Below are 12,017 nucleotides of genomic sequence, written 5' to 3' on the forward strand. Positions count from 1 at the left end.
TCTCTGCAAGATGTGCAGGCCTTTCCTCTACATCTTAGTCATGAGACCAGAGAACACTGACCTTCGGATCTGTGGGTCCTGCCACCAATTCCCACCCCTCAGACCCTTATTCCCCAAAGGTCTGTGGGTTGAGGACTCAGCATTGACCAATCACCCCCACTCAGACCACACACCTGAGCCAGCCAATGAGCAATCACAGATGGTCACAGCCATGAGACCAGAGATTCCCAAACTTCCTGCATTTCTGGAGTGGGCCAAGGAATGTGTATTTTTAACAATCACATGTCTGATCCTGGTTAAGGATGCTTTGAAAAGCAATGCAGTGTGTATCCTGAGTGCATTATGTGGCTAGGCAGACAGGTCTGGAGAGGGAAAAGAATTTCCTTGAGACCACCCAATGCCTGGTTTTTTATTAGAATTCCAAAAACTTCCCCTCCAGCTCAGCACCTTTTCTGCCACATCACATCTTCCCTGGAATGTTAGGAAGTGGAGGTGGCAGTTTTTAGAGGAGTTGAAGCACAAGGAGAACCTGCCAGGCTCTGTCTCAGCCCGGAAGGGAGGTGCCTGGGCCAGTCCCCAGAGGGATGGAGATTAGATGCTGTGCTTGATTAGATGCCACAGGGCCCAGGAAGGGAGAGGGAGGGGAGGCCAAAGCACTGCAAGCTAAAAATTGGTCCCCTCTGCTCCCGCCCTGTTTCCTTTTTGATCATGAATTCCTTTGGGTCCCAGGGTCCCCTGTGTCAAATGGGGTGGTGAAGCTTTCTCTACAGGATCTGAGGGCCTGGGGGGTCTAACCTGGCCCTTGCTTAGGGCCAACCCATTGCTCTTGCCAGGTGTTTTGGAGCTCCCAACAATTGGGGAATAGGTAGACCAGGATTTCCAACCCCAGGTGTGAGCAGGAGAAACTGAAGTACAAGGAGGGAACAAATCTGGCTCAAGGCCACACAGCAAGACCCAGTTCCTGTGACCCTGTCTAATCTTATCTGCTGCTTTGCCCGATACATTCCTCATACTCAGGCCAAACAACAAATCACAGGTCCCAGAACACACCCAGCATTCTTCCCCACTGCCTGCTCCCAACTCCTGTCCTCTACGCCTATTAAAAAAAAAACAAAAACACTCTGATAGTTAGTGACTGCAGTCTTTCTAGGCCTTATGAGTTTTCAGAGCCCACGAAGCTTCTGGAAGACAGATAACATATCTGATTCACCTCTATGGCTGCACTCCCCACCCCCTGCCTCCAGGAGAGCACAGCACAAGTCCTGCACACATGATGTCTCATTAAATAGAATGATTAAGTGGTTGGCCATGAAATGTACTTAACACATAATTAATGTCATCTATTATGGGTTCAGACTGGGGAATACATTCATTTCTTCATTCAACAAAAGTATTGCAGATCTGGTTAAGGATTATTAACCTCAGTTAGGAGCCCTATGTCCAGAAAAATCCACACATGCTCAGTATTTTTCAGATTTCCAAGGGTTTGCAGACTCCCTCGAGCCCATGTATGATAACTCTATGATCCTAGAAATTAAGGACCTCTGGCGTCAAGACGTATATAGAATACTTACATTCAATCACTAATTCACCCACTCTGTAAAGGTGTTGAATGCCAATTGCACTAATGCTGTGCGTTAGAGGATTCATTTGCTAATCCATCCATTTAGTCAACCAATGTTTTGAGGCTGAATTTCTCTAAACCAACCACATGCCAAGCCCTGAGCTGGGCACTGGCGACAGAAATATGAACAAGGAACAACATGAGATTCATACCCTTAAAGCCTCATAGACCATCAGGAACCACACTAGGGTCCTCTCCCCTTCCCTCAGTCCTCACCCCATCCCAGCTCCCACCCCACAAAGATGTGATAGAGGCTGAAGCAGTTCTGCTAGCCAGAAGCTGGTGCAGGCAGGGTGTACTGAGCTGACTATAAGGCCATTACCCCTATCTGTCAGTCCTATTACTCCTTCCACACATATGACCCCCAGGCCTACTGCCTGTATGTTTGATCAAAGGGCAGGGATTGCTGAACCTGTTGGGTGAGTCCAATGAGTCAGAGGCGATTCAGGTGGGTGGGCAAGTGGTCAGGAGATCAGCCAGGCAGAGTGGAGAGCCAGTGGCATTGGGACCATGGCTCTGACGGTGTGTTTGCGGCGGTTGACAGGGCTGCCAGGCACCCATGACCGACAAGTGAAGCTCAGCTTTCGGGGTGAGGCCTAAAAGGGTACTCTAAGGATTTTTGGATTTAGGGGCTCTTGTTTCTCCCTTCTCTAGGCTCCCAACCCAGTCCCTCACCATCTCTTAAGCCTGTTCCCTTTCTCCCCAAGTCCAATATCTCCAGCCCTCTGCCTCCTTCCCTCCCCATTTTCTACTGAGACATTTCTTTGAATGTGAGTCCAGGGGAACTGGACCCTGGTCCAAGGGAGGAGGGACAAATGATCTGTTTCTGTGGGGGAAGGGCTGATTAATAACTAGCTTCAGTTCTGAGCAGGTTTTACCCAGAAAACGAGGAGAATTCATTGTGGTCAAGAAGCAGATATCAATGAGGTCAGTGTGATTGGTTCCTGGATGGGGAAAAGCAGGTCTGTCCCCCATCCAAGTCCATCTTGGGGTTTGGGTTAGTCTTGGGTTTCAGGTGGGTTTTGAGTGGCATACTCTCAGGAGGTGGGATCAGTCTCAGGCTTAAGAGATCAGGCCCAGTTTGGGACATCAGTTCCAAGGCTGAGGGGATTAGTTCTTGGTTGTTAGTTAGCCCCAGAACAACCCTAGTTTAGAGTCAACCACATGTTGGGGTATCAATTCCAGGTTTAGGTGGTCAGTCCTAGAATTTACCTCCAAGTTTGGAAGACTGGCCCATGGGTTGGGGTTGGGAGTAGGTTCTGGATTGTGAGTCAGGGTCAGCCCAGCCCTGAATGTCACAAGTTTTCCCCTATCCCCAGCTGTTTCATTGGCCACACTATGGGGCTCCACTAGCTGGGGAGTGCCTTTCTGTACAGGTGGCCAACTACAGTCGTGTGTTCAGCTCCAGGTAGGTAGTATTGGGGGAGTCAGGGATGCAGGTGGGGGTGGCTTGGTGCCATTTTCTTGGGTCATTCTCCTGCTCTATGTCACTCTCCCAGGTCTCTGGGGACCCTGGTGATCTCTCTGCAGCAGCTAGAGAGTGCTGGGCATTTGGTGCTGCAGGAAGCCCTAGTAGATGAAAACCTGCGAGTGTCTCAGGTGGGTAACACCAGCTCCCAACCCGACTCCCCCAAGTCTAAGATATCTGTTTAGATAGAGGGTTCCATTTCTCAGAGGGGAAAACCCAAAACCCAGATGGGAGTGGTAACAAGGCCGCCTAGCCAGGGTTCCTTTCATTCAACCACTCCTTACGTAAGGTCCACAAGGGCCAAAATCCAGGTTGAGCTCTGAAGGCCAGAAGACTGGTGATGGGACAGGTGAGGAGTTCTAAGACTCTCCCTGACTCTGCACTGGGCTCAAATCTTGTGGGAGACAAAGATGAACCTGGCTGGGGTTTCCTAGTTTTCTATGAAGCATGTAAATGGACTTGGATTTGAATCCTGATGGCTGCTTACCAGCTGTGAGAACTTGGACAAGTTATTTAGCTTCTCCAAGCTGTTTCCTCATCTACAAAATACGAGTCATCTTTTTATTTATTCAGTCTGTTTTTTTTTTTCTTTCTTTCTTTCTTTTTTTTTTTTACATGGGCAGGCACCAGGAATCGAACCCGGGTCCTTGGGCTTGGCAGGCAAGCATTCTTACCTGCTGAGCCACCATGGCCCACCCTTCAGTCTGTTTTTATTTATTGAGTCGTTACCATAAGCCAAGTGCTGAGCTAACAATGAGGATTCAATAGTGAACAACCAGATTTGCCCTTCTTGAGCTCCCTATTCAAAAAAAGGAAGACAAACATTCAACAAATACTCATACAAATAAATGTAAAATTGCAGCTGGCAGGTGCTACAAAAAAGCTCTTAGAGGGCTGAGAGAGTATAACAGGGGCGTGTGATCTGCTGATGGGTCAGAAAAGGTTTCCTGGTGAAAAAGTGCTTGAACTGGGAACTGAAGGATGATAGGAGTTAACTGATTGGGAGGGAAGTGTTCTAGGCAGAGGGGCTGATATATGCAAAAGCCCAGTGCTCTGAGTGAGATAACTTGGGGTACAGAGCAGGAGCAGATCCTGGTATGAGATGGGGCTGAAAAGGTGGGTGGGGGCCAGAACGTCAGAGCTGTGGAGTTCACTGTAAGGAATTTCCAAAAGCAGTGAGCGAATTTTGGTGTCGTGTTCAGCCCCCTCCACAGGTCATTTGCACATATTAAATTTTTAATAGGTTGTGGGTAGTCAATATTATTAAGGATCAGAAAAGAACACAAGTCACAATACATGTAGGCCAGGAGGGTCTCTGTTCAGATAGGGCAAAAGGTACTGTCTTTGGGCTTATCTTAATCCAAGAGCAGTTCTAGGGCCCCTAGGGGACACTGTGTATCTGTTTCAGATCCAGGTAGAGCTTGACCTGAAATACCAGCCTCCAGAAGGGGCAACTGGGGTCTGGGCAGAGGAAGACTTTGGGGTACCCACCCCAGACAGGTAACCCTCACACTAATTTAAACAAGGCCTGGTGGTCCTGGGGAGGGCTCTGGGGAGGGAGGAGTGGTACCCAATTCCACTCTGGATTTGCTGTATATGGGGACCCTTGCTGACTAGGTTGCACTTTGTAGCAGGCCGGGCCCCCTCATACCTCTCATTTCCACTCCTTCCAGCTCAGAGCTGATCATCCCCAATGTGGGTTTCCAGGAATTGGAGTAAGTATGTGGGAATTACCTGGGACCAACGGGGTCAGTCTGGAGGTCAGGAGCCAGTGCTGGGTCTAGTCCAAGAGTCAGGAGTCAGTTCTAGAATCGAGGGGTTGCTTCCAGCGTCAAGTGGTCAGTTTTAGGGTCAGTTGCAGAATCAGGGGTCAGTCCTAGGGTCAGAGAAATCGGGGAGTACCTAGAGGTGGGTGACAGGGCTCAGACATGTCCCTTGAAGGCCTTTCCTATCAGTCCTGGGGAGGCCCGGCTGGAGCGGCGGGCAGTGGCTCTGGGCCGCAGGCTAGCTGGGGGCCTAGGCCAGAAGGACAGTGAGGAGAACGAGCTGGACCTGGAGCTGGAGCTGGACGAAGAGTCTGATGAGGAGCTTTCTGGTGTCGTGTTCAGCCCCCTCAAGAGGTAACTTTACCTGCTGCATACCTGCTCCCAAGTCACTTCCTCACATGCAGACCCACACCCACCCATGCTCACAAACACACGGTCCAGGGTACAGGTGAGGGGTGGACAGCCTGAGGTCAAGGATACTCACCCCAAGGCAAGGCATAGACACTGCCACACTCTCACATGCAGTTACACTGGCTCACACACAGCTCCTGGGGCCCAAGTAGGTGATGAGAACTTCAAGAGGGCAAGGAATTCTGTCTGTTTTGCTTATTGCAAGTGTCTGTAGTACCTATAACAGCGCTGACACATGGCAGGTTCAATAAATATTTGTTGAGTGACTGTATGGCTTCAGGGCTCCAGAAATTAGTCAAATGCTGGGTGTCAGATGGGAAGGAGGCAAGACAAAACCCTAAGGACTCATAATCCAAAAAATCAGAGGGAGAGATCACACCCCTAGCAATGAGCATGGGGGAGGGGCAGGGCAGGCGGGGTGGGGGTGAGGGGCTAAGAGAAGGAGGGTCGAATGGAGCTGACCTCAATCCTTCCTGCAGCAGAGCCCGGGGCCTGTCCCGTGGGGACCCTTTGCCCGTGTCTAGAGCCCAGGACTTCCAGGTACCACTCCCCTTCCAGGGATTCTCCCCTCTCTTCAGGGAGAACAACCCCACCTTCACACACCTTCCTCCTGGCTACCAGGCCAGGCTTGGCTCCTTCCCTCCTCCTTCCCTACTCACAGGTGGGGGTGACGGTGCTGGAGGCCCAGAAGCTAGTTGGGATCAACATTAACCCCTATGTGGCCGTGCGTGTCGGGGAGCAGCGTCGAGTGACTGCCACGCAGCGCGGGACCAATTGCCCCTTCTACAACGAGGTGGGCATTACCGAGAAAGAGGACGCGCTTTAGAGATAAGGCGGGACCCAGGATGGGAACAGCCTCAGAGGGGACGTGGTCTAGGAAATTGCACCGAGGGGCATGCCTGAGGTGAACAGCCTCAGGATGGCCCGGGCTTAGTGAGCGAAAAGAAGCAAAGAAGGGCCATCTAGGGGAACGCGGGTTCGCTTTGCAAAGGGCAGGGTGGACTGGTGTGAATTCTTCACATACAACCTCTCTCTCTTCTTCCCGCCTCAACCCAGTACTTCCTGTTCGAATTTCTTGAGACCCGGGATCACATCCAAGACTTGCTGCTGGAGATCACGGTGAGAGGGCTCGAGGTGGGAGGTTTCTATCAGAGAAGGCGGGTGTCGCAATTCCAGAACTAACACCTTTTCCCTCCAGGCTTTCCATTCGCAGGCCCTCCCCTTTATGGCCAACCGGATAGGCACCTTCAGGATGGACCTGGGCGTGGTCTTCGACCAGCCAGGTACCGAACCCGCCCCTCTTGAGATAAGGACCGGGAAATTGATCGTCTCGGCATTGGCCCCTCACCGACCCCTATAAGCTAACTTCTGAGAGTGCTCTCCCGCCGAAGGCTGACCTCTTTGCGCACGCGATCCTTCTGCCGAGCCGGACAGAAACCCCGGCGATTGGCCACCCCAAAGCCCCGCGACCGCCCCGCGCAGCCCACGGGTCTCCGCCGACCTCCGGCCCCACCCCTCTGCCCACAGATGGCTACTTCTACCAGAAATGGGCTCCGCTGCACGACCCCCGGGACACGCGCGCCGGGACCAAAGGTTTCGTCAAAGTCACCTTGTCGGTGAAGGCGCGCGGGGACCTGCCTCCTCCGTTGCCACCCCCGGACCCCGGGCACAGTTCGGACATTGAGAAGTGAGCCGGGGTGAGGTGGGGAGGGGAGAGTGGGAACCGCGCTGGCCAGCAAAGCCTCGAGGACACGTTAGGTTTGCGCGCGGTGGGAGTGGCCTCGACGGGGCGGGCGGCCGAGCTGTCGGGCGAGGCCTTGACGCGCGGGTGGGCGGGACGGAGACCCCGACTTCTGGATGCTCAGCTCCGCGCTGTGGGCAGGAACCTGCTCCTGCCGCGCGGGGTGCCGGCGGTGAGGCCGTGGGCGCGGCTCCGCGTGCGTGTGTACCGGGCGGAGGGCCTTCCCACACTGCGCCCGGGACTGCTGGGCAGCCTGGCTCGCGCTCTGCACGACCAGCGCGTCCTCATGGACCCCTACGTGCGGGTGTCTTTCCTGGGACAGCAGGTAAGCCCCTCCCTTTCTCACTCCGCCGCGGCTTGGGCCGGGACCCCACGCGGACCCCTCTCCGCCTGTGGACTCTGCGGTCCGCAGGGCGAGACGTCAGTGCGCGTCGCGGCGGCGGCGCCCGAGTGGAACGAGCAGCTGAGCTTCGTGGAGCTCTTCCCGCCGCTCACGCGCGGCCTCCGTCTGCAGCTGCGCGACGACGCGCCCCTGGTCGACGGGATCGTCGCCACGCACGTACTAGACCTGAGGCACATCTCGCACCCGGGCCGCGCTGGTGAGCCCACCAGCCCCGTGCTGGCTGCCCCTGCCTGGGCCCTGGCTGCCCTCGGTGCCCACCCCCGCGGCAAACGCCGCCCTCAACTCACGGCGGCCCCTCGGGGCGCCGACCTCGCCCTAAGTTCTACCCGGGCCCGCAAACTCCATCCTCCCGACCAAGCTCCGCGTTAGCTAAGCCCCAGGCACCTCACAGAGCACACTGTGCTTCAGGCTGGTCGCCCCGAGCGTACAAATCCCTCCTTCTATCTGGCTCGGTTGGCAAAGTCCCGACCCCAGCCGCGTTATCAGTAATAATCCAGCTGAGTTCTCCCGGCAGATTTACCACACTATAAACAAGCCTCGCCCACCCGTCTCGGTTCACCCCGACCCCTTGCCTGCCCCGCCCCAGTCCTCCCCCCGCCCCCACCCGTCTCCAGGAGCTCTTTGGGAGCTGGGCTGGCTGGGTTTCCACAGCTCTCCGTACACTCCTCTTTCCCTCCCAGAGCGGCCGAGGCCCAAGTCCCCCACATCCACCGCACCCTCAGGACTTAGAGAAGATGAGGGTGTGGTGTATAGACTGACCCAGCACCCACCTGCCCCGTGCTTCCTCCCAAAACTGTTCTTGCCCCTGCAGCGGGGTTTAACCCCACCTTCGGCCCGGCCTGGGTGCCCCTCTATGGCTCGCCCCCTAGCGGGGCGCTCCGGGATGGTCTTCAAAGTCTCAATGAAGGCCTTGGCCAAGGTGTTTGGTTCCGCGGCCGCCTGCTGGTGTCTGTGTCCATGGAGGTGTTCGAAGGGAGAGCGGAACCCGAGCCTCCTCAGGCCGCACAGGGGTCCAGGCTCTCCCGGCTCACAGGCAAGAAGAAGAAAGCCAGGCGGGGCCGGGCTACGACCGGGGTGCCACAGCCCCTGGACGCCAGCTCCAGTGTGGAGGGGCCCGAGATTCCTAGTGCGATGGAGGTGGAGGTGGAGGAGTTGCTGCCGCTGCCAGAGGTGGGGGCTGGGACTTAGTCAAGGGGCAGGGTCACTCTGAGCTTGCACACCCACCTCAAAGAGCAACTTCCTCTGGAGGGTGTTTTCAGGCATTAAAAACCATGGATGTGGGGGAGGGAGGGGCTCAATTTTGGAGGCTTGGTAAAGACTGCAGCGTGTGCACACATGAACTGGTGTGTCTATCCACACGTGTGGTAGCCTGACCATCCAGAGGTGGGCCAGATGGGACAAGGACCTGGGCCCAATGGGTCGAGGCTGCAAGAAGCAGAGAGGGCGGTAGGATACCTGCAGTGACTCCTCAGAGCCCCGATTGCAAAGTCTTTCTGCGAGCATTGCAGCCGAGGGTAGCCCCGCTTGTTCCCTGGGAGGGTGAGGGCTGCTCCAGCCTGACCCGCCTTCCCCAGGGCGCGCTGGCCCCCTGCGAAGATTTCCTGCTCTTCGGTGTGCTTTTCGAGGCCACAATGATTGACCGCAGCGTGGCCCGGCAGCCCATCAACTTCGAGATCTCCATTGGTGTGTGGTCCAGCATAACCCCTGAAGGTCATGGGTCAAAGGGTTTCGGACTTAGACCTCTGAATGGGGTTGTGACTCAATAAGGGTAGTTCGAGACTTCTGTTGAGGCAGAGGAGGTTGAGGGAGGGGTTGGGCCCTCGGGCCTGGGGTTCACTGACTCTTACTGCTCTGGCCAGGTCATGCGGGCTGCTGTCAGGAGCAGCAATTGGGCAGAGGGCCCAGGGCCGGGGAGGGAGCGGAGGGCGTGGATGTGGAGGCGCAGCCTCTGCTGGAGTCGGACTCTGGCCCGGAGGAGAAATTGGGGACCCCTGCCCTGTGGCCGGAGCCCATGGACGGCAGCGGGTGAGTGCTCCCTGTGGTTGCGAGGAAGGCCCTGGGATGTCCCGGGCTGGGGGGGCAGGACTGTCGTCTATAGCCCCTGCTCCTTTTGGTCCGGACCAGACCGTACTTCTGCTTGCCCCTGCGTCACCGCAAGCCGTGTGTGCGCGTTTGGAGCCGCTGGGAGGACCACACTTGGCGCCTGCAGAGCAGCAATTGTGTGCGCAAAGTGGCTGAGCGGCTGGTGAGGGCAGCGCCGAGGCCCGCAGGGAGAGAGGCGGGGCGAGAAAGGGCTGGCGAGGGGCACACCTGGGGTTCCTTGGCCTTGGGTGGGTGCTCTGGGGCTGGGCAAGTGGGTGGAGCATAAGGGAGCCAACACCTCGTTGGTTCTAAGCCAGAGGGCGGAGGCTAGGAGCACATCTCTGGGTTCCTCGGAGGCGAGGGGCAAGGGAGATGGGGCCGAACTCCACACTGATGGAGCCAGAAAGGACTAGAAAAGTGGAAACTCTAACAAGCTGGACCCAAAAAAAGGGACGGGTCCTGAGGTGTGGTGGTGAGAGGCAGAGCCCCAATATGGGGTGTGGTCCGAAGGAAGCCCATTTAAAATGGACCCTTTCTGCTAATTGCGCAGGACCAGGGGCTACTGGAGGTTGAGACGCTACAGCGCAGGCCGGGACCAGGCGCCTGCGCGAGGCTCAGGCAGGCGCTGGAAGAGCTGGTGGCTGGGAGCCGGTGAGCCGAGTGCCCCTCACCTATTCACCTCCAGGGTGAGGGAGACTTGGGAGGCAGCATGGATCCAAGAGGGGCTTGAAGCCATGTTTGCTCAGCTTTTTACAGAAGAATGAGAGTTGATTGTCCATATTGAGAGAGCAGTATGGAGATGCTGATGGAGATTATTGGGGTCGGGAAGTCCTTTGGCCCACTGCTGCTCTTCCCACACTCCTAGATGCTTAGGCCTTTTTCTCTGTCCTCAGGCCTCGCCTCCTTTTCTCCACATTTGTTCCAACTTATGACCTTCTCTCCTACCTCTCAGAGAAAATGGAATTCTCACCTTTCCTCCATCCAGTCTACCATTTTGCCAGCAGTTGCATTCATCCATTCTCCTTCCTTCCTGCAGGAAGTAACCCTGCTCAGAAAGCCGCAGCTGTGATCTTGATTTCATCTCCTTTTACCTGGACGAATGGTCTACTTTCTCTCCTGCATCAGCTGGTCCCTAGTTACCAAATCATTACCTTAAGCACATAAACATTTAGTTGCTTCCATCTTTGACCTTCACTACCCTGAATTCTATATCCTACTCCAGGCACTTCAGTATTTTTTCTAATTCTCTACTCAAAATAGTAATGTATCTATTCAATAAAAATGTATGGCACTTATGCTAGGCATAGTTCTAGGCACAGGGAGTAGTGATAAAACTTTCCTGCCTACAAAAGTTCCTGGAGCTTACCTTCTGGTGTGTGTGTGTAGACACAGGATAATAAATATGTAAGCAATGATGTAGAAATATAAGGAGTAGGATAAAGATACGTTTTAAGGAGGAAAATAAAGCAAAGTGTTTGGGAGAGGTGCTACAATTTTAGAAAGGTTAATGAGAGAAGGTCTCACTGAGAAGGTGACATCAAGAAGATGACATAGCAGGGCCTACCTGTAAGGGCATTTGAGGCAGAGGGACAGGGGTGCAAAGACCTTGATGTGAAAGCGTGCTTGCAGCTTGAGGAAGAACAAGGAAACCAGTGTAATAAGCAGAATGAACAAGAGAGTGAATGAGATTGGAGGGTGGAAGTGAAGGAGCATACGGGAGCCTGGTAGGGCATTGTAATAATTTGGATTCTTTGAGTAAGATGGGGAGACACTGAAAGTTTTGAAAAGAGGAGGGACATACTCTAACTCGTCTTGAAAAAGGATCAGTCAGGGAAAGGGTGGTGCAAAAGAGGAAGCCGCAAGAGTCATAAGAAGGCTACTGAAATAATCTAGATAAGAGGTAACTTGAATCCAGGGTGGGTGCAGTGAAGATGGAGAGAAGTGGATGGGTTTAAGAGCTTTTCTGGAGTTTGGAGGTGATACCTCAGGACTGATGGCTAGGAGTGGAGGATGAGGAAAAGTGCAAAGAAGAATCATGAATGACTGAAGATTTTGATTTGTACAGCTGTGTAGGTGATGTTACTGAGATATGAAAAACAAGAGGAGAAGGTCTGATAGGAGCAGAGGGGGAATCTGAAGCCGTATCAAATAACTTTTTATGCATTGCTGTGTACTGTGATTAGCTCTATTGCTCTTGCATGATTTTTTAATCAGTTTGGGAAAATCTAGAGTTCTGTGCTGGAAATGCAAATTTTGGAGCTGTTAGCACAAAGGTGGGGCTGGATTATCTAGGGAACAGGGAAAAGCGAAATCTGAGCACAGGGAGAGCTCCAGCCTTTACAGGTAGGGTGGAAGAAAAATCAGCAAAGAAGCCTGATCACAAGGGGCCACGAGGTAGTAGGTTGTAGGTTGTTACTTCTCTGCCCTGATCTTACTCAGTCTCTCAGTGGCAGTTGGTACAGTTAACCACATCTTCCTCCTCCTCCTTCTTTTCTTTTTTTTAATTGTGATGACATATACAC

At 54.1% G+C, this 12,017-nt stretch overlaps 1 protein-coding gene across 4 annotated transcripts in view; it reads left to right on the forward strand.

The window, feature by feature from the left end:
• Positions 1-2,079: 2,079 nt before the first annotated feature.
• LOC143691563 (fer-1-like protein 4) overlaps positions 2,080-12,017 on the forward strand; it is a 74,200-nt gene continuing 64,262 nt past the window's right edge. Inside the window, exons 1-19 of one of the 4 annotated variants that reach the window (XM_077170218.1) lie at positions 2,080-2,213; positions 2,496-2,551; positions 2,944-3,032; positions 3,124-3,223; positions 4,501-4,592; positions 4,766-4,807; positions 5,048-5,212; positions 5,749-5,809; positions 5,931-6,062; positions 6,326-6,388; positions 6,468-6,552; positions 6,797-6,956; positions 7,152-7,335; positions 7,423-7,609; positions 8,225-8,583; positions 8,988-9,096; positions 9,273-9,438; positions 9,538-9,658; positions 10,046-10,146. In XM_077170218.1, coding sequence (XP_077026333.1) covers positions 2,135-2,213; positions 2,496-2,551; positions 2,944-3,032; positions 3,124-3,223; positions 4,501-4,592; positions 4,766-4,807; positions 5,048-5,212; positions 5,749-5,809; positions 5,931-6,062; positions 6,326-6,388; positions 6,468-6,552; positions 6,797-6,956; positions 7,152-7,335; positions 7,423-7,609; positions 8,225-8,583; positions 8,988-9,096; positions 9,273-9,438; positions 9,538-9,658; positions 10,046-10,146 — 2,351 coding nt within the window. In that variant the 5' untranslated portion in view covers positions 2,080-2,134. Of the gene's footprint in view, positions 2,214-2,485; positions 2,552-2,943; positions 3,033-3,123; positions 3,224-4,500; positions 4,593-4,765; positions 4,808-5,047; positions 5,213-5,748; positions 5,810-5,930; positions 6,063-6,325; positions 6,389-6,467; positions 6,553-6,796; positions 6,957-7,151; positions 7,336-7,422; positions 7,610-8,224; positions 8,584-8,987; positions 9,097-9,272; positions 9,439-9,537; positions 9,659-10,045; positions 10,147-12,017 lie in introns of all 4 variants that reach the window. The other 3 variants (XM_077170227.1, XM_077170236.1, XM_077170244.1) reach the window with 3 other exon arrangements.

Source organism: Tamandua tetradactyla, chromosome 1, assembly GCF_023851605.1.
Source record: "Tamandua tetradactyla isolate mTamTet1 chromosome 1, mTamTet1.pri, whole genome shotgun sequence".
NCBI lineage: Eukaryota > Metazoa > Chordata > Mammalia > Pilosa > Myrmecophagidae > Tamandua > Tamandua tetradactyla.